The sequence below is a fragment of the Cricetulus griseus genome, chromosome 3 (genome assembly GCF_003668045.3).
Source record: "Cricetulus griseus strain 17A/GY chromosome 3, alternate assembly CriGri-PICRH-1.0, whole genome shotgun sequence".
Classification (NCBI taxonomy): Eukaryota; Metazoa; Chordata; class Mammalia; order Rodentia; family Cricetidae; genus Cricetulus; species Cricetulus griseus.
This window is the reverse complement of record NC_048596.1, coordinates 196,303,498-196,329,579: the sequence shown is the minus strand read 5'-3', so window position 1 is coordinate 196,329,579 and position 26,082 is coordinate 196,303,498. Positions and strand designations below refer to the sequence as shown.

Genomic DNA, 26,082 nt, shown 5'->3' with positions numbered 1-26,082 from the left:
TTGCTTTTCGAGACAGGGTTTCTCTGTAGTTTTGGAGGCTGTCCTGGAACTAGCTCTTGTAGACCAGGCTGGTTTTGAACTCACAGAGATCTGCCTGCCTCTGCCTCCTGAGTGCTGGGATTAAAGATGTGTGCCACCACCATCCGGCCTAAATGAGTTTCTTGCCTCCCAAGGATCATTATTCTGCTGGCCCTGGTGGTGGCAGAGACCCCTGCAACAGATGTGCACACACACACGTAAATAAATGAAATAAAAAATTGAAAAACCAGCTATGACTCAAGTCTGATAAAGGAGTTCATTTCTACTATGTGGTGGGCAGGTTTATTTTGGGAACAATCAGGTTTGATATATGTCCTCCACAGTCAAAATCTGCAAAAGTCATCTAGAAGCTGCGAGCAGGGATCCAGAGCTTGTCGGGGGGCTTCTCCCAAGTTACCACACTGGGGCTGGGAGTTCCTGGGAGCTCTGGAGTTCTGTTCTGTGGAACTGGGTGTGATGTCTAGGGTCAAATTCTTTTCCTGTTTCCAAGGCTTAGCATGTGGAAAACATAGGAAGTGTCCCTCAAAGGCTGTAAAGGAAGCAAAAGGGGGAAAGGATGGATGAGTGGATTTCTGGCAGGACAAACAGCACAGGCCTTTTGAATTTCCATCTGCCCTGGACCCATCGGAGCACCAGAAAGATGTGCTTCTGCAAAGATGAAACCCTCAAGCCCCTGAGAGGTTTCCATGGTCCCTAATTAGCTATTGACCATCCATTCCCATCATACACATTTTAGAGACTAGAAAAGAGGTTTGGAGAGTTGAGTCCTTCACTTAAAGTTACACGGTAGGGAGCTGAGATTTACAGCTGGGCCCCACTGGCCCCAGAGTCTGAACTTCTACTTATTCTCAACTATGCTTCAAGACCATGCTGAGCCTGGGCTGGAAGGCCCTAATGAGAGCTGCAGGCCTGAATGTTATCAGATACATGCCAAGCCTGGCTCCTGTCATCTGCAAACAGCAGACAGGCTGGCATCAGTCTCTACCTGTTTCAAGGTCTACCAGGGATTTAGCCCAGGATACCCTGGAAGCTGGAACCTGCTTCCTTCCCTTCCCTTCCCTTTCCTTCCCTTCCCTTCCCTTCCCTTCCCTTCCCTTCCCTTCCCTTCCCTTCCCTTCCCTTCCCTTCCCTTCCCTTCCCTTCCCTCCTTCCCTCCCTCCTTCCTTCCTTTTTTGTTGTTTTTGTTTTTCAAGACAGGGTTTCTCTGTGTAGCATTGGAGCCTGTCCCAGAACTCTCTCTATAGAACAGGCTGGCCTCCAATTTATAGAGATCCACCTGCCTCTGCCTCCAGAGTGCTGGGATTAAAGGCCTTCACCGCCACCACTACCCGACTGCCTGCTTCCTTTTCAATGACCCCCGCAGACCTGCTGCTGTCATGGCTGCCTTTTGCTTTGTCAGCTTGCTGAAGTCTGGGTGGGTTCTGGGGTTTGAAGGTGAGACCCTCTGGTGGCTGCTACACTGCACCTTTGTATGTTTCAGTATCGGTGTTTTGCTGGGCAGCCCCCTAGACAGATAGTCTCCTTGACATCCCTGTCCCCTCAGTAGCCTCCGGATGGCTCCTCACAGTTGAAGTGAGGACCACCATGGGGACCACAGTCATCACTTCCCTCTACCTGGTGCCATCCTATTCTCCAGCCTGTTATCCCTTCTACCCCTGGATTTCAGTTATGATCTCAGTGTCCATTCCCTGCCCCCCCCCCAGGGGCTCCCTCATGCTCATTGGAGGCAGCTCCTGCACCCTGCTAGTCATTTCTTGCACAGTCCCTGGTATATCTGTGGCCTCCCTGTTGATCTACCGGTTGGTTGGTTTAGACTCCCTTCCAACAGGATGTCAACCCCATCTGTGGGATTTGTTCCCTGTGGTGTATAGTGGAAACTGCCAGCTACTGCTGAGCAGTGGAGTTCAGTAGATGTCACAGCCAATGATGACCAGGGGAGCACTGGCACCACAGCTGTCAGACAGGCGCTCCCTACATACAGTACTATCTGGCGGAATGGGGGAGAAGACAAGATTCGTGGGGAACAGAAGGCACCACTGGCCTAAGAGTGGAGGCGCCAAGGCAGCAGATTAGGAGGGAGACAGCAGTCAACCAGGTCTTTGGTTTAGATTCTGCTTCTGACCTACTGGGAATTTGGAAGGATTGTGACATTCTGATGTCGCCCTCATGTGGCCAACATGGGGACAATGGCTGTCAAGCAACCATCTCACCTCCACTTACCTGCCAGCCTTTGCCCTATTGAAAGTACCTCTGTTGTCCCTTTCCAGGCTCTGCCACATTCTTGGAGTCACCCCCTGCAATAAGAACACAACTGCCAGGATAGAGGTGCTGCTCGAATTCCCACCTTGGTCCCCTGTAGTCTGGGTGGATGCTTGGCACAGCATGGCAGTCTGCATATGTATGCATCTCCCCTCTTACCTCAGCAGGGCCCCAGCCTGTGCTCCTCTGTTCCTCCTTTAGCATACTGGGGACTGAGCCCAAGGCCTCAGACACCAGGTGCTGTACCTTTGAGCCAATCCACTCAGCTCACGCATCACACACTGCAGCCACGGGGACAGCTACACCCCACCCCCCATCATCATACATGCCCTTCCACTGCCAGTGCCTCCAAATTTCATAGGCTGAGTTTTCTCGATCCCTCCTTAGAAAGCTCTTCTGGTCTAAAGGGTCCTCATGGTATCTGGCATGTGACATCTGGAGCCCTTGTCACCGGTACCATGAAATAACCACATGGGCTTTATGGGTATTTGAATTTCTTGCCTGAGCTACTCTGTGACAGGAACTGGGTTCATTGTGTTTACAGATGGAGCCACAGCCTCCAGCCCTGAGTGGTGAGCAGTGCCTGCTAAGACATACTTCTTAGATGGAATGGTGATGGATTGGTGATGGACAGGTGGACGAGAGGGTGGGTGACTGGTGGATTCATGGAGGAGTGGGTGGACAGGTGGATAGATGAATGATGAATGAATGAAAGAATGATAGATGGATGGATGGGAAAAGGGTAGATGCATTGATGGGAAAGGAAGATCAGAGAGAGGGATGCAAGGAAGAATGGATGGATGGATGAAGAGATGGATGGAAGAATGGATAAAAGGGTGGATGGAAAGAGAGGTGGATGGATGAGTGAGTGGATGGATAAGAGACTGGATGGGAAGATGGATAAATTGATGGATGGATGGATGGATGGATGGATGGATATAAGTATGGATGGATGGGTGGATAGATGGGTGGATGGATGGGTGGATGGATGGGTGGATGGGTGGATGGATAGATGGGTGGATAGATGGATGGATGGATGGATGGATGGATGGATGGATGGATAGATGGATATAAGGATGGATGGATGGGTGGATGGATAGATGGGTGGATGGATAGATGGATGGGTGGGTGAATGGATATAAGAATAGATAGGTGGATGAATGAGTGGATGTATGTATGGATTCTCAGATAAATGAACAACTAGAAAGATGAATGAAGGATCATCTTTTTCAATAACCTGAGTGAGGGTAGGAGAGACATAACTGTGCCATCCCCAGATTCTGACCCTACAGTGAGGACATGGTTGCCCTGAGCACCTCCGTGGCTCACATCTGTCCTGCCCAGCATCATAATGGCAGGGCTCAGTTTTATTTCTCAAATCCAATTGCCATTTTGTCCTCTAGCTCAGTCCTGGACTTTGATATTTTCTTTGTCACGTAAATGCTTGCCTCCCTTCCGTGTGTCTTCTGCAGAGACAGAGTGCCTTCTCCCTCTTACCTGGGTATTCCTTGTGATGCTTCTGTCGCAGGATCTGCCCCTCTGGAAAATAAGCAGGAAGAGAAAGCTTTCAGGTGCTCAGGAGACTGTGCTAGTTGGTTTCCAGTTGCAGTGTCGTGAAGATATTTTGACATTATTTTGAGAGTCAAAGAGTACCTGAGACCAAAAAGTTTGGAAACTACTGCTTGGACCATAAAGCCATTCTGACCTTTGACCCCAGGAGAGCTGGTAGCAGAGAAGACTATGCCTTAGAGTGGTCATGAGCTGGAAATTTAGTGTGTGTGTGTGTGTGTGTGTGTGTGTGTGTGTGTGTGTGTGTGTGTGTGTTCATGCATACACATGTGTATGCATGCCTGTGTGTGCTTAGAAGCTATAGAAGACCATTGGGTATTCTGCTCTATCATCTTCTACCTTGTTCCTTTGAGGCAGGGTCTTTCACTGAACCTGGAGCTAGACTGGTGGTCAGAAATCCTCCCTGCTTCTGCCTGATCCATCCCAGTGGTGGGATTTCACACCTGGCCACACTCAGCTTTTTTTTTTTTTTCTTTCAGGTCCTCATGCTTGCTTGGCAAGGGCTCTTACCCACTGAGCCATCTATTCAGCCCCAGCAATTAATTCTCAAATGGCCCAAGAAAGTACATATGCCCATTTCTGTGGAGAAAAAGGGAGGGAGAAGAAGAATGTTTTAACAGTGCTGGGCCTGGAAATGGTCCTGCAGCTTTTCTCTAAGTGTGAGATTACTCTGAAGGGGCAGGTTAAAAACTTGTTTGTTTTTAACTGTATCTCTTAGTTACTGTGGCATATGTGTTTATACTCTGTTGAGAGTTTTTCCCTAAAGGAAGGTGAGGGACTTCGAGATGACTTCAAACTGAGATATAATTACCACCAATTATCCCTAAGTGACAGCCCTGAGGTCAAAGCTGGGAGAATTTGCTTCCACCTGGGAGGCTGGAGGTGTTCCTGTGGGAGAGGAGACACACATAGCACATGTGGACATGTGCAGGTGTGAACACACACACACACACATACACACACACATACACACACACACACAGGTGCATTCACACACAGGTGCATTCACACACAGGTGCAAGCACACACAGGTGCAAGCACACACAGGTGTAAGCACACACAGGTGCAAGCACACACAGGTGCAAGCACACACTCACTTAGGAGCTGCTGAGTGTCAGGTGTAACTTAAGCACCCCACAGACACCAACTCAAGCTTCAGAACCTGCCCCTGCAGTAATTACTACACTACCACCCATTTTACAGCTAGAACAACCAAGGCTATGAAAGTCTAGTGACAGAGCAAAGCCATCCAGGAAAGAAGCAGGCTGTGAGCTGTTTCTGAAGCTCTGAGTCTGCACTCTTGCCTCCATCACACTTCCCTCAGGCTCGGGCATTGCTGGTTTTGTTGAACTGCCTGCTCTCTGTGTTCGGCTTCCTCCGGGAAATGGGTTCATTTGGACCAAGTTCAGACTCCCTAGAACTGGTCTGAACTGGTTTGATTTACACTGGTCTTAGAAATCATAGACTGGAGTGAGCAAGGTTGGGGGAACAGAAGGGCCTTTCTGGGGTTGGGATGCAGCTCAGTTTGGGGAGTCCTGCCTCCCTACACAAAGCCCTTGGCTCCATCCCTTTGGGCATAACCCAGAACAGTAGTTTATGGTGTTGACCTGTAATCCCAGCACATTAGGGTAGAAGAATCTGAAATTTAAGGCCATCCTTAGCTATAGTCTGGGCCAGCCTGGGCTACATGAGACCTTGTCAGAAAGAGCCAGGGATGGGCTTCCAGCTGGGGCCTCTCATGGACAGCATCCCGCTGTCCTGCAGCCCCTGAAGGCTGCCTGCCTTTGGTGTTCTATATTTGCAGGCCCACCTCCACTGCCCCCTTCATTGTGACCTGGAATCTAGGGACTGGCAGCAATAAATGGGAAGATTTGTGGAGCTATGATGATCATGATGTGTGGGTGTTAGCCTGGCTGTTCCTTACAGAACCCCAACTTGCAGCTTGACCCCTCTGTTCTAGCCCATTCCACACAAACTGGAGCTTGTGATTCATTGCTTCATCCATGAATGACCTCCAGTGACAGATAGCCAACTGCCATCTGAGAAGCAAGGATTCTCAGACAATTCAGATTCTATGAGGTTAAGCCTCATAGATGGCTCAGCAGGTAAAGGTGCCTGCTGTGTGCCCAAGCCTGATGACCACAGTTCGAGTTCCAGAACCCACATAAAGATGGAGGGAGAGACTGAACTCCTCAAAGTCGTCCACAGACCACACGTGTGCCATGGTGCATTCAATTGCTCTTCCCTGAACATACACACATACACAATAATAATAGATTTTAAAAATTCAAATTCTGTGGCGTTAAAGACAGATCTAGAGGTGGACACACAAGATCCAGTGTTCCCCAACACCTGTGACTGCCTGGCTCCCCTCCCAGAACTTTGCACACATGTTCTCACCTGATCCCATGATAACAGAGCATGGTTCCCATTGTACAGGGGAGGAAACTGGGGCTCAGAGAAATGAAGAGACTGCCCCCAATGTTACCCAGGTAGCAGACACAGAGCTGGGATTACAGGTGGGAGCAGGACACAGGAAGGAACAGGAAGTGGGGCTAACGGACTCTGGGCCAGGCTAGGGGTGATAGGCAGTGGGGCTGGGGCAGGGCCAGGCTGGGGCGACAGGCAGTGGGGCCGGGGTGGGACCAGGGCTCACCTGCTTGTGGTCGCTGCTTGACACATTGCCCACGGTTGGGTATGCCCTGGGCTGGGTCCCCTGGACGCAGGATGTGGCACTCATAGCCTGAGGGACAGAGTAGTGGCTCGGCCCCATCCTCCGTGGTGCTGCATGCCTCTGCTGTGGAGGGACACAGGTCAGGTCTCAGGTGGCAGACCTGGGGAGCAGACAGTGTACCCCATCCAGAGAGGCCAATTTGTAGCCCCACCCAGATACCAGCACATGTTTGTGCCTCTCACACATGTACACTCAGACACAAAGCCATGTTTGTACATACGTGTGCACCCAGAGAGGCTGCTTCCCACCTGCTTGCACACTCCAGGCTGCATCGATGGCTTGCATACAGACACTCTGAGAGACCACCTCCCACCAGCGCCCAGTGTACACGCTCATAGTCACAGTGTCCTAAACACACTATCACCCAGAGAGCAACATGTGAATACATGCACACTGGCATACCCTGAAACACACATTCACAGCTACAGCCACATGTGTACATACAACACACCCACAACCAACACATATATACACCCTTTTGCACGCATGTGTTTATACACAGGCACACCCACATTCAATCACATCCACAAGAACATGCGTGGCATACCCTGATGGACGTGGTCCACGTGAGGGAGTGCAAAGCCACAGGTCCTGCTGCATGCACACAAATACAGCCCTACCTCTACAAAGCCCTTGGCCTCAGGCCTGTATGTAGTCCCTAATAAACTGCCCTCCATGTCCCTCTGCATAGGTGACAATGAGGCCCTTGAAGACTTAAGGGGTCCCAGACCCCCTTCCTTCTCATTCTCTATTGAGATGGAAACCCACTGTCAGGGAGAGCCTTCCTGTTTTTCTGCACAGGCCACAGAAACCAGACTGGGTTCCCAGCTAGCCTCCCTGTGACCCATGGAAGCCCAGTGAGAAGGAGCGCCAGATCTGACTTGGGGACCCATGACAGGTACCTTGTAACACCTCCTCAGGACCATCCAGGAGCCAGCCGTTGCCACCAAGCCATCGGGGCTTGGGCTGTACCAGCCAGTCTAGAACTGACAGAGAACTGGGTGAGATAGAGGCCTTCTGGGGCAGTTCGATGTGACCAGCCTTGAGGGAGGGGCCTGTCACCCCACAGAAGAGGTGAGGATGGTTCCAGCACACTGCCCTGTGGGACATGCTACAGGCCTGCAGCATCCAGGCCACCCTCACCCTCCTGTCCCCCAATCCCACAGCCAAATCCTAAGGTTGAGAGACCCGATTCAGATGTTATCTGTTATCGCTGTCATTATTACTATTGATGTAACCACCCCTGTTGCCAGGAAATGAATGAGTGATACATTCGTGTTCACTGAGTGCCTCGCATGGTGCAGAGACCACAGTACTGGGATATAGAAAGGAGTAGAGAAGCCCACCCTCTGCCCTGCAGGGCTGACTCCAAGTGGGGGGACATTAGGTACATACAACAGTAAACCCAGGCTTCTGTAGCCTGTAACAGTGGAAGGGAAGGGAGGATCTGCTGGAGGAAGGACTGCAGGCAAGGGAGCACCTCTCACAGGAGGATCTAAGAGCTGTGAGGAAATGAGCCCTGTAGGTATCCAGGGAAAATGCTAGGGGCATCCAGGTGTCATATCAGGGCTGCCTAGGAAAAACTAGAGGAGCTGCCCAGCTGGGGACATGTTGCATTGGCCAGGGATTTTTAAGGAAAAGTCCTCAATCTAGATTTTATTACTATTATTTTTAAAGACAGGGCCTCATGTAGTTCAGGCAGACTTTGCATTCATGAGGCTGACCTTGAACTTCTGATCCTCCTGCCTCTACCTCCTGAGTGCTGGGATTACAAGTATTTACCACCACACGTGTTTTATACAGTGGTGGGAATTGAAAACAGGGCTTTATGTTTGCTAGGCAAGCCCTTTAACAACTGAGCTACATTCCCATGCTGAATATAAATATTGCATGTGTGTGTGTGTGTGTGTGTGTGTGTGTGTGTGTACATGTGGAGGTCAGATGACGACTGGAGTGAATGTCATATGGGCTCCAGGGATTGAACTCATGTCATCAGGCTTGGTTGCAGGTGCTCTGATCCCTTTATCCCATACTCTCTTATAGGCTGAGCCATTCCACAGACTCTTTTTAAAGGGTAGGATCTCATGATCATGATGTTGTCTCTGGAATGTGTATTTTCCATGCTGGGGTCTCCATGCGCACAGATGAGGCAGCTGCACCCAGCAGGCACTGCAGAGGTGCGGCTGAAGACTCCAAGTGAGCACCCAGGTTGGGCAGCGGGTAGCTCAGTTCCTTCTCTCCTTCAAGCCAGCATTGGGTCCTCCTGACCCCAGCTCAGCTTACCTGGTGGAGGTGGCACAGCCTCCAGGCAGGCATAGGCACAGCCATTGTAGCAGCAGCGCCTGTGTCGGGGACACTCGGAGTCGGCCTGGCAGCGTGTGGCCTGGCAGGCACCTGGAGGCAGCGTCCTTGGTGGTGGTGGGCAGCGGTCTGCATGGGGCTGCCGGGGGCCTGTTGGTGTACCCTCTTCAGCCTGTGGGACATAGTGGAAGGGCATTGGCCTAGGCTCTCAGCCCAAGCTTCCTCCCTGGGAAAACAGTTATCTGGGCAGAACCTGCTGCTAAGATGAGTGGGTGAATGGAGCAGTTCTGGGGTTGACTTTGCTGCTTCTCTGTGAGTCCCCAAAGAGATGGCTGCAAGAGGGAAGCGTGAAGGGAGGGAAGAATGGAGGAGGGGAGGGGTGGAAGAAGGGAAGGAAGGTATTTTTGGAGCGTGTGCTAGAGCAACAGTCTACATTGCTAAGTATGACCCCCTATGAGATAGCTCCCCTCTGTCTATGTGTGTTTGCACATACATGGATGTACACGTAAACATATACATGCAAACACTGTACATTTTTTACAATCCATCACATGTTTAGAGCTTTGAGAATTCACAGATCACACACCGAATATAACACAAGTGTCTTGGATGAGTCCCACACACTAACATGGAGGTGTTAGTCACTGGCGAGCATCTGTGTACCCTCTTTTGTTACACTAATCCAAAGCCAGGCAAAGCAGATGCCTGGTGTCCAGAGTCAGAGAGGCTGCTGGTGGCACTGACTGGCCAGCTAGGGCGGGTCACTCCAGGTAGCCCACCTTGGATCCCTCTGACAAGACTCCGTCCATGCTGATCACAGTGTCATGATGGAATTTAAAACGGGATGTGAGGAGAGCAGATCATCACACACACACACACACACACACACACACACACACACACACACACACTCACACACACACACACACATTCACACTCGCATACGCAGGTAGAATGCCCACACACATAGGTGCTTCAGCAACAAGCAGCTGTGGTTGCTATGCATGTTCCTCATGGTGTCTGTGGAGTGTTCAAAGCAGCTGGGCTGCATGAGAGAAGTCCAGCACGGGGAAGGGTCTAATAGCAGTTAGGTGTAGGAAGCCGGTTCCTGCATTATAATGATGCCTAAAGACACCAAGATGTAAATTACTTCACAGGCGCTGGGTAATCTCCATTCCTTTGATCTCTGCCTATCCCGTGGCTCATTTTTGCCTGAGGAGCTGAAGCCATTCATTAGGGTAACACGTCCCAGGCGGCTGGTCAGCCTTTATATAGGGATGGTTTTCTTGGTTCAGTGTCTCTGCTCAGTCTCTGTTCAGTCTCCACTCTGGTAAGATGCATTAAAGCTTGTCTGCAGAAGGATCCGAGTGTCCTGCGTGTATTTCTTGCTGGCGAGGAATACAGAGCGGGCGCGGGACATATGGTGCCGAAACCCGGGAAGCTTAACATCTCCAGCACCGCGGAGACCCCTTGGCCACAAGGCGGATTCAGAACTGCAGGATGGTAAATTCGGAGAGGTATGATTTTTCTGGACTTTGGCTTGGGACAATCTTAAAGAAGTCCAGAATTACATATCAGAAACCGAATGTAATGAGAGAAATTCGGAGAGGTATGATTTTTCTAGACTTTGGCTTGGGAATGTTGCTATTGTGGGAGGTTAATATAGAGGCTTCTATGCTTTTACTAGGAGCTATTTTGACTTTTCTCACTGTTACAGCAATCTTAAAGAAGTCCAGAATTACATATCAAAAACCGAATATGGTGAGAGATGGGGCGCGCCTAACAATAAAATATAAGAAAAAAGGACCTCCCGAAATGTCTACTGACAAGGGAGTGTGTACAGCAACAAATAAAAAAAAAGGACCTCCTAAAATGTCTACTGACAAGAGAGTGTATAAAGCTTTAAATCTTGATAGCTCTGATGACTCTAAAAGCTCAAGAGATAAAGTTTTAAAAGGAACAGCTCAGCTGGATGAGGGAGAGACAGAGAAGGAGGGAGAAAGAATGGGGAATGGCCGGTCACACCCCGGTAAATTTAGGAGAGATGAGGACTCGAAACCTAGCCTCTGCCCTGCAACGAAACTGGAAGCCTTGGAGCTGAGCAGCTCAGACTCTGAGATTTTAGACTCTAACAAGGAAGCAGAGCTAAAGAAAGAAAAAGCAGCTCGATACCACCCCGATAGATATCGGCTGCCAAAAATGCCAGCGGGTGTACTTCTATCAGCACATCCACTATTTGGTACCGACTCCTTTTTACCATCAGAGGAGCGGAGAAAATTACAGATGGCTTTCCCAGTCTTTGATAGGGGAAAAGGCCATGCCTGCTATTCAACACTTCTTAAAGGCCTGGAATGCCTGGGGCTTTAAAGCCTCATTTACATTAACGCTGGGGGCCATACCGAGGCCAAGCGTCTCACCTCAAAAACTAAAAGGCCAAAAGGAAATGGTAAAATAAAAAGATATCTTAACTGATTTTTAAAAAGGCCCAGATCCTATTCTCATAAGATCCAGGGGAGCGATATTGTGTTTTCTCACAGGATGAAGAGAATCCCCTGTGGATCCCAAAAAGATTCAACCTAAAGAGCCTCTCCAGACCTTCAAAAGTCGGAACTCCACCCTCCCCCCGGGAGTTGAGAGCCGCTATTGTTATCCAGATTAACTCCTGCCCTTGGCGGAGAGATTGTCACTGCTTAAGGGGTAGAGATGATTGTTTGCTGCAGCCGTTTACAGATTGCTGTTATTTTTGGCTGGTCTGTGAGAAAAGGGGTGGGGATGAAATTGTTTGATACAGCCGCTTACAGATTGCTGTTACTTTTGACTGGCATGTAAGCTCCAGGGCTCAAACCAAGAGATCATCCAAGCGCTTATATTTTGGCTAAGCAATAGGCCGCCGGCCAGACAGCTCTTGCACACCCGGAGCCTAGGTTCACTGCACAGGGTAGAGTGTCTGGTCTGAGCAGCCCAAAGAGGGATGCTGAGCATAGACATCGCACAGAGTTGCCTATTATGCAGGCTTCTCTGGGAGGTACGTTGACCTACATAAGGGTTACCTGCCCTGAGAATTCCCTTTCCCAGAAAAACGGCAGAGGACAGGTCGAGAGTACTTCGGGTCAAGCTAACAGCCTGATGGTGACTCCCGTACACAGTCTTAATGTTTGATTTTGGGAAGGTTCAGCCTCTACCTCTATCCCTCAACATTTGGGTGACCTATTTGCTTATAAAAATATATATAAAGCCTTTTCATTAATTAATAAAAAAGGGGGATATGTAGGAAGCCGGTTCCTGCATTATAATGATGCCTAAAGACACCAAGATGTAAATTACTTCACAGGCGCTGGGTAATCTCCATTCCTTTGATCTCTGCCTATCCTGTGGCTCATTTTTGCCTGAGGAGCTGAAGCCATTCATTAGGGTAACACGTCCCAGGCGGCTGGTCAGCCTTTATATAGGGATGGTTTTCTTGGTTCAGTGTCTCTGCTCAGTCTCTGTTCAGTCTCCACTCTGGTAAGATGCATTAAAGCTTGTCTACAGAAGGATCTGAGTGTCCTGCGTGTATTTCTTGCTGGCGAGGAATACAGAGCGGGCGCGGGACAGTTAGGGAGTCAAAAGACCCCAGTGTCAAACTTCTTAGCTTATTCAAAGAAAAAAAAGAGTCAAAGGCTTGTTTGTATCAAAAGCCCACCATTAATATTAACAGTACTTTCCCTGTATTTGACTGTGCTCTGATTCATCTAGTTCTATCCCATTCTACTCTGTAGTCATGGTAACTTCAAATCTGGGTCCTGGGAGTTAGCTTCATTCTGCTATGTGACCTTTCTCCATGTGGGGACAACATAGCACCTCTCTCTTTGGGTTTCGTGATGACTAGACACAGTGAGACATGCACAGTGTCCAGTGTGGCATTTGTCCCTGGATGGAAGCTAGCTCAGTATCACCAGTGGCCACTCCTACAAACTGGTCTTTTGCCTGGAAGACTGCTCCACGTCTATCTTCTGGCTGGATCACCTTCTAGCCCTCAGCATATATATCTTCCAGAAGGTGGTCTTTCTTTACTAGCAGAGGCAATGATCTTTCTGGTACAATCCTTACCCACACATCCTTTCTGTGCTGCCATCTCCGAGGCTGTGAACAACATGCACTACTAATGATGTCCTGCAGGGGGAGTCTGGTCACAGGGAATAAATCCCCCCACTTCCTGCCAACCGCCCTGTTGGCATCAGAGCAGGCAATGGCTTTTGGGTTCCTGCCCAAAAGCTGGAACACAGGGAGAACAAAAAACAGTCAGGGTGGGGGCAGCCAATATGGGGGTGCTCTGGCTATAGCCTGCTTCACCCAGAGAATCTGTCTTCTTGCTTGCACAGATTGCTCATTCAATTTGTGAAAAGTAGGGGGCTTAGTAAAAAGCTTGCCTTGCAAATGTAAGTACCTGAGTTTGATTCCCAGAATCCTTTTAAAAATTCAGGCCTAGGGGCTGGAGAGATAGCTCAGTGGTTAAGAGCATGGTTGCTCTCCCAGAGGACCCAGGTTCAATTCCCAGCACCCACAAGGCAGCTTACTACTGCAATGAATAAAATAAAGTTAAATAAATTATTAAAAAAATTCAGGCCTACTGTAAAGTGCTTATATTCCCAGTGCTGGCGAGGCAGAGACGGGCCAGCCTAGCCTACTTTGTGAGTTACCTGTCTTAAAAAACAAGGTGAAAGCTGGGTAGTGGTGATACACCCCTTTAATCCCAGCACTCAGGAGGCAGAGGCCGGTGAATCTCTGGGTTTGAGGCCAGCCTGATCTACAGAGTTCTAGGGCTACACAGAGAAACCCTGTCTCAGAAAACCAAAAACCAAACCAACCAACCAAACAAACAAAAGCCCAAAACAAGGTGAACAGAGCCCGAGGAACACCTGAGGTTGTCCTCTGTTGTCCACACATATGCACACACCTGCACCCACACACAGACCTCTACCCCCACACATGTACACACACCTATCCCCATCTATACAAGTCTACCCAAAAACATGTATGCGTACATCTACCCCCCAAACACACACAAAAGTAAAGAAATGAAGCAAGCAAATGAATGACGAGAGAGCATTGCTGAGCCACTCTGGATATGGAGAGGAAGGTCTGAGGCTAGAGGTCCCCGGAGACTCAAGGGAGACCTGTGCGTGGCTTCTGACCCCTGGGTCTTCAGTCTCCAGCATCCCTCTCTGTCTCCCACATTCATACACTGCCCCCAGTTGCTTGGAAACTGCCGGCAGGGGACATAACCCCTCACCCCCCACTTCACATTCATCATCTACAGGGTTAAGGGAACTTCATGGGGCTCAGCTTCACCAACCCTAATCCTGATCCACCATGACAACCATGCTGGCCTCCTCAGAGGGTGACTGAGAGCCTGTGGGTACTATCAGGGGAGGTGATGGGTTTTCTTCCCAGTAGGTCCCGTGTGCAGACACCATGGTGCCTGGGGGTCAGCAGCAAGCCTCTTCTCTAACCTCCCTGGCCTCCTGTCTCATTAGTTAGTCAGGGGCAGCCTGAGAGGAGAGTCTGGAGAGATCAGTTTTATCCTGGCCGCTGTTGTCCCATGGGAACACAAGCCTGTTTACCAGGATGAAGATAAGCACCTTAGACTCCTTCCTGACAGCAGATGTTCCCTAGGGATCGAGAACTGAGGAACCCTGATTAAACAGTTTTGAAGAATATTCCGCGTCCTTAGAAAAGCTCTCAACAAAGGCACTTTCTGAGATCTGAAGAACTCAAAGAAGAAACAAAGGGTGTGCTCTGCAGCTCCCACCCAGCCCCATCCCAGATTAAAGGCTTGACAGCCCCAAATGTCAGGCCAAGACTGGCTCCCCAAGCCCCTGTCATCCCTCCCCTCTTCCCTTTGTCTTCCTACTGCACCCTCCCCAGATGTCCTGGTTGTCCCCTGCTAGCCATCTACCACCTGCCTGGATGGTCACCTGTGTACTCCGCTCACATCCAGCCTTCTGTCACTCTTAGATGGACCTGTGTGTGCCTGTGTGTGCCTGTGTGTGCGTGTGCGTGTGCGTGTGCGTGTGTTTGTGTGTGTGTGCGTGTGTGTGTGTGTGTGTGTGTATGTCTGTGTGTCTGTGTGACTGTGTGTGCGTGTGCGTGTGCGTGTGCGTGTGCGTGTGCGTGTGCGTGTGTGTGTGTGTGTGTGTGTGTGTGTGTGTGTGTGTGTGCATCTATGCATGCATTTATGCATCTGTCTCTGTGTGTTTGTCTGTTTCTGTGTGTCCCTATCTAACTAAGATTCCACACTCTAAAAACTAGATAGGGCTAGCACATGGGTCATAGTCCAGAGGCTGTCATGATGTCCCTCTGCCTGCTGATTCCCCAACACCCTTCACTCATCCTTTGTATTTGAACCCAGGAGCTGGGTCTAGCTTTAGGCAGACTCAAGAAGAATGGGACTAAAGCTGTGGAGAGTCAAGGCTGACAGAGTCGAGATTAAGGGCTCAGGTTTAAGAATTAGACCAGTCCGGTGTTGAACCTTGGAACTGTGGGATCAATTCCGTAGGAAAATTGACTAACTTTTCTGAGACTCAGTTTTCCTCTTCTTTAAAATGGACACAATAGCAGTAGTTGCTTTGGTTGTGGTAAGGCCTGGCCTGTGAGGTGCCCAGCTCAGAACCCACAATGCTTCACTCCAGTTGGTATTGATCACCGCTGCTTCTACCAAGTTTGACTCCGTGGGTTCAGGGGTCTCCCTTCCCATCTCTATAACATTCTGTCCAACCCACACCAACACTTCATTGCTGCCTGCCTCCCTCCCACGCATCACTCACAGGGGGTGAGTGGCTGGGCACCCCCAACACTATGGACTGGGGTGTGATGCTAAGACAGGTTCAAAAGAAGCCTACAGGGTTGGAGAGATGGTTCAGTGGTTAGAGCACTGGCTGCTCTTACAGAACACCAGGGTTCGATTCCCAGCACATACATGGTAGCTCACAACTGTCTGTAACTCCAATTCCAGAGGATGCAACACCTTCTTCTGGCCTCTAAGGGCACTGTATGCACGCGATGCACAGACATGCTCACAGGCAAAAACATCCATAGACATAAACATTTTTAAAAAAGAAGAAAAAGAAAAATGTGTCTCTGGCCCCAGGAGCTCAGGTCCAGAGGGGCACATAGGACATTCAGAGACAGATTCACAAATAGCAGTGTGGTGGGTATGTGGTGACCTCATTGTGACAACCCCACGGTGGCAGAGTTCTTAGGACAAGCTTCTACGCTCACAGCACTCTCTGACAATTGCTTGGTGTGGCCTTGTCTCTCTTGGGTAGGCTCTCTTGATGGCACCGTCACACAGTGAAGAAACCAAGGCACATGGTCACCACCCAAGAAAGCCCCTGACTTAGAACGTGGGCCATCTGGTTCACAATTGAGGCCCAAAGCAGTGCTTGTCAAGCTCTTACCCCACTCAGGAGCCTGCAGCATACCCAGCTAAGGGTATTATTAGCCCACTTTACAAATGGGGAAACAGAGGCTTGGGACTAGAAAAGGTATCTTGTTTGAGCTAATACCACTCTCCAGAGACAGAGGCAGATTGGATCTTCCTGGCCTTGAGGGTTTTTTTTTTTTTTTTTTTTTTTTTTTTTTTTTTTTTTTTTTTTTCTTACACACCCCAGCTTCCACTGTCCTGGGGAACAGTCCCAGTTCAGAATACAGTTAGGTGTCTGCCATCCTCATTCAGTACATTCTAGAAACAGCTCATTCCTGAGCCTTTTTTTGTGTGTGTGGTTTATGGCTATAACCCACCCTTCTTTCCAGTCTATGTTGCCATCTGCCTGGATATGAAACAAGACCATGTCAAACCCCCCACGGAAGCCAGAGGCTCAGCCAGAATGACAGCATCTTTGATAAGGGCCTTGGCACCCCTTCCCATGAGGTCTAGCCTTCCTCTACACCCCAACTAAGGACTATATCTTAAGGGTATCCCCAAACACCTGCCTGGCAGAAACTCTGGGTACCATGCTGATGTCTCAGCTCCACATGCCAGCTAGACCTGAGTAGAGCAATTCCCCTAAGCTCTTCAATATCCTGGTGGCTAGTGAGATTCTGGTACCTGTACAGTTAACAAAGCCCTTTTTGGTCAATGCCACACACAGGAAATGAAACAAGGATATGCCTTACTGGGCCCGAGAGGGAAGAATCAGCAAGTTCAAGGTCAGTGTCCTCGAACAGCCAGGGGCTGGGTCTTAAGTGATAGGTCAGCTGCAGGTTGGAACATCTCCTGGGCCTTACAGGAAGGACAAGAACCAGCCACAACCACAAACCTGCCATGTGTTGTCATGTGCAGATTGTGTGTAAAGTGAATCCGCCATGCACACAAGGAAACCCAGAGCAGGGAATCCACAGAGACAGAGCACTTGGGTGGCTGCTGGGAGAATGAAAGCAAGTGCTTCTTGGGTCTGGGTTTCCTTTGGGGAGGGAGGGAAGGAAACACTTTGGGAGCAGGGAGAGCTGCTGACTGCATAGCACTGTGCAAGCATACAATCATATACACACATACATACACACAAACACATGTACACACAGACACACACAAATGCAACACACACACACATATAGATATACACACAGAGAGACACACACAGATATGCACAAGACACACACATAGATACACACACAAACACACACACACACACATAGATACACACACACAGAGAAACACATAGATACACCTACAGCCACACACACAAGACACACACACACACATTGATAGACACACACACACACACACACACACACACACACACACACACACACATGCAAGACACATACCCACACATGCCAATGATTTGTCTTGGGCCATAGATGAAACTTAGTTGGTACTGTGCTTTCCTAGCATGCTTAAAAACCAGGGTTCAAGCCCCAGCCCTGAATAAATTGGATGTGGTGCACATGTCTGTGACCTAGCTTGGATGTGCTGCACATGCCTGCAACCCCAGTGCTCAGGAGGTAAAGACAGGAAGATGAGAATTTTAAGGTCATCCTTAGTATCATAGGGAATTCGAGTCCAGCCTGGGCAACACGAGATCCTGTTTCAAAAAAATTGAAAGTAAAAATAAAAATGTTTTACGTCATGCAAGGTTCAACTCAACTTAAACATTTTAAAACAATAAGAATGAAAAGAAATGCATGTGCTGTGGACAAGGCTCATGAAAAAGCAGAGATAAGGGATGGGTGGAGAGATGGCACATGGACTGTCCTCAACCCTCTAGCTGTGGGCTGTCTGGATTCTTATGAGGGTAAATATCAGTACTGCCCCCATCAGAGAGAACTGTGGGGTGACCTCCATCTAGGGACCTGGCACCCCACCTGCAAGGTTGCCCTCACCCCACGCCTCCCCTGTTCTCTCCACCCCTTCCACAAGAGAGCTTTTCCCTTCTTTGGAATGTTCTAGAGACTTCATGGCTAGACCAATAAAAATGTCTTCCAGGTCTGGTTTTCATGGTGGAGGAAGAAAGCCAACTTTCCTCAGAGCCCCACTTGCCCTTCCTCTGGAATTTGGACGTCAGAGATCTAAAAATAAGCACCTCCCTGGCCCACAGCGCTGGGGTTCAATGTGAGGTTTTGCTGGGCTTCCACAGCAGGCCATGGGGCCCTTCCCAAAGGAATACTCCAAAGACTTCAGCTGGAGCAGTGTCTCTCAACCACACATGTGATGCCTTAACTAGAACTTTCCATGCTTTATGCTTTGGGTGACATGGACATCTTCTGCCTGAGCCTATATGCTCTGGCAGATCTGAGGAGTTAGATCTGAGGAGTTCTGGGCTAGACCCCAAGACACTGCCCCTGTCTTCACTTGGCCCAGTTTCAGATGTGAGCTAACCCTCCCCTGACACAAAGCAAATGAGACCCACCCTAGAGCAAACCCTCTGCTTCTTTTGTCTTCTACAAAAGCAGCCAGTGAAAAGATAAACAAATCTTGCCGATAAGAACAGCAGAGCAAAGAGTACAGTCAAGATACCACGAAAGCAAGCATGGAAGGGGCGTGTGGTGGGGGAGGAGAGGCATAAATGACACATGTCTGGGAGGTTCTGGGGTAAGGGCTTCTGTGGAGGGGACAAAGATGGTCATTGCCCACAGTTCCAGCTGTCTTGGGCCCCGGGTTTCACACATAGAGAGACACACAATACATACCCTCAACACACACAACATATGCATATGTGCATATAATATGTATACATGTGTATGCAAGCATACACCCATAATATCTACACATACATCCCTGAACATATATCCACTCAAATGTATACATACATATACAAACACACAGACATATGCATGAGTGTGTGTACACACACATAAAGTGGTACCAGGCACACAGCAATGGTCTGGTCTTTTTAGTATTTATTTTTATATGTGTGTGGGCATTTCACCTACATATATGTCTGTGAGCCACATCGTGTTCGTGCCTGCAGAGGCCAGAAGAGGGTATCTGATCCTTGGAGTCATTCAGTAGTGAGCCACCATTAGGGTGCTGGGACTTGAAGCCAGATCCTCTGGAAGAGCAGCCAGTGCTCTTAACCTTTGAGTTGCCTCTCCAGCCGCAACTTGATCTTATCCTGCTGTTGTATTCCCCACTGAAGATGTGGAAACTGAGACTCAGAAAGATGATAACCCTAAGGAACTCATTTTGTAGACCAAGCTGGCCTCAAACTCAGAACTCCACCTGCCTCTGCCTCCTGAGTGCTAGGATTAAAGGCATGAGCCACCATCACCCAGCATCCCTAGGTTTTCTTTAGGGCTTCACTTAAAGACTGGGTTAGTGTTCCTATCTGTCCACTACTGGGAGTCACTCAGGAAATGGACAGGCCTTGCTCTGGAAAAAAAATCCAGTCATCAGATACAAGCCACTGCACTGAAGGACATGCTTGGAGGTGGGACAAACCAGGGAAGGGATGTAGGCAGCAGTTCCTGGCAGGGTTTAATAGCCATCTGCCCTGTGTGGCCTGGGCTGCCTACCAGGTATGGTTGACTCCAGGCCATGAGGAGAAGAGAAACAAACACTATCACCTCATTTGTGGCCCACAAGTCCACAGATGCATAAGTCTCAGGGGCAGTGAGGAAAATAAAACAGCCAAGTCCTCAGAGTGCCCCCTTCTGTGAGCGAGTGGGCATTCCGGCACTGTAACAAAACACCTGAGTAAGTCAACCAGAAGAAGGAAAGGTTCGCTTGGGCTCGGGGTTTCTGAGGTCTCTCTCTGAATGCTGTCTCCTTGTTTGCCCTGAGAAGCAGACCATTGCAGAAAGGGAGTGGAAAGCCAGGAAGTGGAAGACAGCAGAGAGGAAAGGGCAGGGACAGATTATCCCTTCAAATTCATGATCCCGGTGAGCTACTTCCTCCACCAGGCCCCACCCCCTTAAGTTCTCAGGATATCCTTGTGTCCTGACTGTCCATCCAGAAATATGCCCATTAGAGGTACTAACCCACTAACTCAGAGCTCTGACCTGTCAATTACCTCCCACAGGCCCTTCTCAACACTACTGTGTTAGGGACCAGACCTTCAACACATGAGTTTTTAGGGAACATTCCAGAACAGACTATAATGAATTATCCACTGTAGATCTACTGGAGTTAACATTTAACTGTGACTCTGTTCTCAATAAAAGTGACTCCCCTCAAGCCTAAGTCTGCTCCAGATACCTACAGATGGGGTCCCCAACTCTGACCAGCCCACAGCCATCAAGGGTGCAGCACCAAGCTGCATGAGGGGAGTGAGGCTACGGGTACATCTTACCGCTAAGCACATGTGAGCTGCATCTCTCTTAGTTACCCTCAGGTTAAAGGATGGCCTGAGACCCAGAGAGGGGCAGTGAATGGCCCAAGGCTGCACAGCTCTTGAGAGGTCTATGCATGAGGACTTCTAAGCCTAGCCTCTGAGTCACAGCCTGGCCTTCCCCAAGGTGTGCTCTCTCCTCCTACTTTCCTTTACTCTGCCACCTATGACTGTCTGAGCAGCAGTGAGGAGCATATAACACAAAGCCCAGGGATTGTGTCCAACGGCAGAACAAGATACGAAGAGCTGGACCTGGAGGAAGCAAAAAAAAAAAAAAAAAAAAAAAACCCTTTTCCTTGCAGTATGCCCCCTCCCTCTGGCCCTCTTTCCACCCCAACCCCCTCTAGATGGCCTCTGGCCCCTGAGATTCAGCTCATGCTGGCCGGCCAGCCATGTATTCCAGGAATGTCCCCCTTCCTCCTAATTTTTAATTCTTCCTCAGGCTCCCTTCAGGATATCCCCCTCTTCCAGGAAGCCTCTGGTAGTTATATGTCTCATATGAACTTCACCTCCAACTACTTCACTCTCTGACTCCCCTCTTGTGACTGACTGACTTCCTGTCTCTTGCCAAGAACATCCAGCCATCCCTGATCAGCCAAGGTACGGATTAATAACCCAGCTCCATGCTTCTTGCTAGTAAACTCGTATTTGCCCTTCAAGGCCCCAAGTCGAATGTACCCAACCCTAGAAAGCCTGGGCAGGGCTGAACAAGCTCACTCTTTTTGTTCCCATTGCACTTGTTTTCAAATCATGCACAAGAATGCTCCTGGTGCTGACTTGATGGCAGGAACCTGGCAGGGAGTTCAGCAGCCCCAGCCCCAGCCCCAGCCCAGCCCCAGCCCAGCCCCAGCCCCCCAGCCCCAGCCCCAGCCCCAGCCCCAGGAGGCTGCCTTCCTCCCAGGAAGCATGCATTGGCACGTTACCATTCTTTGATTTGAAGCTTGTGAGACACACCAGCCATTCTGAGTCCCGAGCCCTTTCTCAACACCAAGTCCCACATCTGCCCAGGTTTATGAAGTGTCACTGCAGGTGCCCTGCCCCCTTGATCTGTGCTCCCTTGGAGAGTGCCCACCTTATACCCACCCCAGCCCTTTCCTCATTATCTGTCTCCTCAATGCTCGAAAGCTAACACACCCCAGGGCTTCCTTCCTCTCATTCATGCTCTGCTGCCCATGCTGCTGTGTAGGCACCCCAGGCAGGCAGCTGGCAGACACGTCCCCCACCCAGGACAGTGCCTGTCAAACAGCAGCCACCAAAAACACCAACAGCAGAGCTGGGGAGAAGCCTCAGTGGATAATGCACCTGCCATGCAAGTGTGGGGCCAGAGTTGCAATATTCAGAATGCATGTCAAAGCTGGCAGAGGTGGCAGACACTTGTAATCCAAGGGCTCCGGAGGCAGGCAGGATGCCCAGACCAAGCTGGCCAGCTAGGCTAGCCTACCTAGGGAACTCTGGGTTGAGTGGAGACCTTGCCTCAGCAAACAAAATGGAGTGATGGAGCCAAACAACAGACACCAATTGCCAGCCTCCACAGGCAATTGCACGTACATGTACGTGCATACACATGTATTGCACACACTTGTAAACACACATACGTGCATGTCACACACAACAACAAAATCCTGTTTCACATGTTTACTGATAGGAATGCATCACTCTGTCTTTAGCAGAGGAGACTGTTGGTGTCCAGAGAGGTCAAACAACTCATCTGAAGTCACACAGTCAACGACAAGCCCTGACTTAGACTCAGCCATAAGGCCCCACTGTGTCTGCTTCTCATTGACTTTCTTCTCAGAACCTTCCTAGGTATCACTGTCATTTGTTCCCAGGCAGCCTGCTTCACCCTCAAAGGAAGAGCAGGTCTCTTCATCTTGTCCCTGCAGGTTTGCCATATAGAGCTTTGCCAGCATAGTTTCCACTAAGTGGTTCCTCCTTGAGTAAGGCATCATGGCCAGGCTCAGGCATGGGGAGGGGAGAGAGGAGGGGGTTGGAACACACCAAACACTCACTAGACTCTGCTTTCCAGGAAGAAGGATGCTTCAGCTAAGCTTCAAAAGCAAAGTCTCCTGTGGGAAGACATGTCTCTCGCCCTGTTGCTGGCAGGAGAGTGTCCTTGGAGGGCACTGAGTCCCCCGTGCCTACCACCTCTACAGCTCAGATAGAGGAGACGCCCACCCTGCTGAGAAACCACAGCATCTGAGGACCTGTGTCCTCTGGGCCACCTCCCACCCACAGAGGCCCCTCCACCCATTCCAGCACTTACTCGGGACTTCGCCAGCCTGGCTGGCACCATCGCCTCCCAGGTGCCCTGGGCAGAGCTGGCGCCCAGTAGCAGCAGGAAGCCCAGAGCCCAAAGGACCTTCCTGCCGCAGTGGCTCATCCTGGGGCTAGTGGCAGGGTTTCCTCCAGCACGAGTGACCTCCGCAGGCCTGGGAGAGGAGGCAAAAGGGGTTAACAGGGAGGAGGGACGCTAGCCTGGGTGGGGCCTGAGAGAAGGACAGAAGTGCTTTGCCTGCTTCAGGCTTGGTCCTCTACACAGAAGCCCTGGGATCCTGTGTCCTCACCCCAGCACCTGCGCCCTGGGTGATGGCTGGTCCTCAGGTTATTTTTAGCCCACCCCGTAGCTCCAGTGATGAGGGTGGCTGCAAGCTGGACAGCTCAGCTCAAATGGCTGGGCAGCGGGAGGAGGGGGTACCAGCAGAGACGTGGCCGGGAGGGGCCTGCCACTCCTCTCTAACCAGCATGCTATTGCTGCCTCTGGCTGGGCTGGGTTGGGCTGGGCTGGGCTGGGCTGCTGGTTGTAGCTGCTCAGTACTGTGGTGACTGTCTGCCTCAGGAGCTGCTTTTGGGGGTGCTGCAGGGAGGGGGCAGGGGACCAGGGAAGCCTGTGGCTCTGGTGTGGGGAGGCAGATCATGCCCTTATCTCTGGGATTCTGCTGTGCTGTGACTCTGGGACAGAGTGGAAATGCACAGCAAAATGCCTTCATCTATCTGCACTGAGAGTCCTGATGTAGAACCATTCACAGTACCTAACCCATCACCAACATGTCTGCCTGTCTGTGCATGCAAAGGCAGATGCAGTTTGGGTGCCCATTTCTCAGAAGGGGACATAGAGGCGGAAGGAGGCTCCATGCTTGCTTGCTCTGTCAGCAGGCAACAGTGTGGGGTGAAAGTGTGACCCCAGCTCCAGAGGACTGACTGAGGGAACTCCCTTGAAGAAAGAGAGGTCAGATCTCCCTGCAGTCCCAGTGGCACTTGCAGGGGGATAAGAGGCCCCAGGACACCACACACAAGCCTCAGTTCTGCCACCTATGAGAGCACTCTGGGGCTCATCCTGTGAGGCAGGGTGGCACAGGCAGAGTGGGTACCCATGAAGATGGGTCCATCCTCCCACTCACCACCAGTGGCACCTGGGTTCTGGGCCCTTAAAGTAGCTCCCAGCCCCCATTCCCCCTTCTCCACATGTGCCTCACTACATTCTTGGACAGCAGGCTCTTGGCCCAGTTCCTGGGTCTCTCCGTGGGTGGCCTGGCTTCTGCCTGAACGGGGATGATGCTCTGGGATGCCCTCCTGACCTTCCTCTCTGTCTTTGCTGTACCAGGTCTTCTAGTTCCCCACCAGGAAGGCTTTTCCTCCCAGCAGGCCCCTATCACAGCACTCCCTCTGGTCCCACAGTTCCCTCTGCCAGGATCCCTGCTTTCCCAGTGTGACTCCTGATAGGTCTTTCATGCCACCACCATTGGGTGCATCTACACTGATTGGAATGCTGACCTTCTGTTTTCTGAATTAGACATCCAGCTCTACCTGGTGGGTTCTTCCTGTGCTTCTTCTTGTTGGCCTTTTTGGTCACTCTGACATCACAGATATGATGTATAATATAAGGCTGTGCCCATGAGCAGTAGGTGAATACTGCTGACCCTGCCATGCCTGATGCAGGTGCAGATGGGGTCTCCTTCCCATTTTTCAGCACCTGTGCCATCCAATACACAGTCACAGGACCACTAAACATGTACCATCTGGCAGCTCCAAATGAGAACACCCCTAAGCATAAAGCAGATGCCATGTGCCAAATACAATGTGTTTGTGTGTGTGTGTGTGTGTGTGTGTGTGTGTGTGTGTGTGTGTGTGTGTCTGTGTCTGTGTGTGTGTCTGCGTGTGTGTCTGTGTGTGTGTCTGTGTCTGTGTCTGTGTGTGTGTATGTTTGTAAGGCCAGAGGAAAAACTCACATTCCTCAGGCACTGATCATTCACTTCGTTGTTTAGGTAGTTCCTTACTAGCTGAGAATGCTTCAAGATGGCTGGGCTGGCCAGCCAGTGAACAATGGGGACCCTTCTGTCTTGGCTTCCTTAGCACTGGGGTTATGAGCACACACTACCACACCCTCCTCTTTGTGTGTGTCGTGGGTATCAAACTCAGGTCCTTGTGCCTGCAAGGGAAGCATTTCACCAGCCAAGCCATTCATCTCACAATGGCCCCAGAGCACTTTGAAAACTGGTGGGAAGTGAGTATTTCCTTGACATTTGATTGTGATTACACTGAAAACTGTTCCACTGGGTCAAACGGAACCATGACACACCCCCCATCCCCCCACGCCCATTTCCTTGTATGGTCAGACACAGCTACTAGGAAAGTCAGTCACTCTGTGACATCTCATCAACCTCTAACACCAGCCTTTTCTCACGTAGGCCTAATCCAAACCTTGATCTCACTGTGAGCCTGCCAGCCTGCCCAAATGGCTCCCTCCTCCACACAGACCTTGATCTCACTGTGAACCCGCCGCCCATATGATTCCCTCCTCCACATCAGGCCACAGCTCTGAATTCTAAGAGACTGAATGCCCTGGGTCATTTTTCTAATAACAAGCGACCAAGCATTTAAAAACTAAAGGGGAATAAAGAAGATTTGGGACCCCTTTACCCATTGCTAGCATCCGGAGTTGAGCCCTGGTTCGGTGAGGCAGTTGGACCACCACGTTGCCACAATCTGCTCAACATGTGGCCATTTGTCACACTGGGGAGAGGAGGTGGGGACTCCACCTTGGGACCTGGGCTCACCAAGACCTCGTCTGAATCTCCTCCAGCTGCTCCCAGCACCTGTCCTGTACCCAGCAAGTGCTTATTATTGGGTAAACTTAATCATTTCAACCACAAAGATTCTTCATATCCCTCAAATTTAGTGATGGGTGGTCCCCAAAGCTAGGTCTGCAGTCTGAAGCCCTAAGACATGACTAAGCTAGCATGCTGTTCCCTAGATAACACTGAAGGGCCAGACATACATTAGGTGCTCAATAAATGCTCTTGGGTTGAGACACGACCAGTCCCACAGTGGCATTCAGAGGCTCCGAACTGTGACTTCCAGTTAAGTCTTCAC

At 50.2% G+C, this 26,082-nt stretch overlaps 1 protein-coding gene across 1 annotated transcript; it reads right to left on the bottom strand.

Annotated features, from left to right (window-relative positions):
* Positions 1-294: 294 nt before the first annotated feature.
* Wfdc1 (WAP four-disulfide core domain 1) lies at positions 295-23,396 on the bottom strand. The gene is made up of 7 exons (XM_027410755.2): positions 22,976-23,396; positions 8,885-9,074; positions 7,504-7,587; positions 6,524-6,664; positions 3,796-3,837; positions 2,260-2,333; positions 295-568 (listed from the first exon to the last, which is right to left on the bottom strand). Exons 1-6 carry the CDS (start codon positions 23,090-23,092, stop codon positions 2,275-2,277), a joined length of 633 nt encoding a protein of 210 aa, XP_027266556.1. The 5' UTR covers positions 23,093-23,396; the 3' UTR covers positions 295-568; positions 2,260-2,274.
* Between the last annotated feature and the right edge of the window lie 2,686 nt (positions 23,397-26,082).

Coding starts and splice junctions, on each gene's coding strand:
- Wfdc1 (XM_027410755.2), bottom strand. CDS start 23,092: ATGAGCCACTGCGGCAGGAAGGTCCTTTGGGCTCTGGGCTTCCTGCTG. Junction 6,665..7,503: donor TCCTGAGGAGGTGTTACAAG/GTACCTGTCATG, acceptor GTCCCTCCACAG/CAGAGGCATGCAGCACCACG. Junction 3,838..6,523: donor CAAGCAGCGACCACAAGCAG/GTGAGCCCTGGT, acceptor CTTATTTTCCAG/AGGGGCAGATCCTGCGACAG.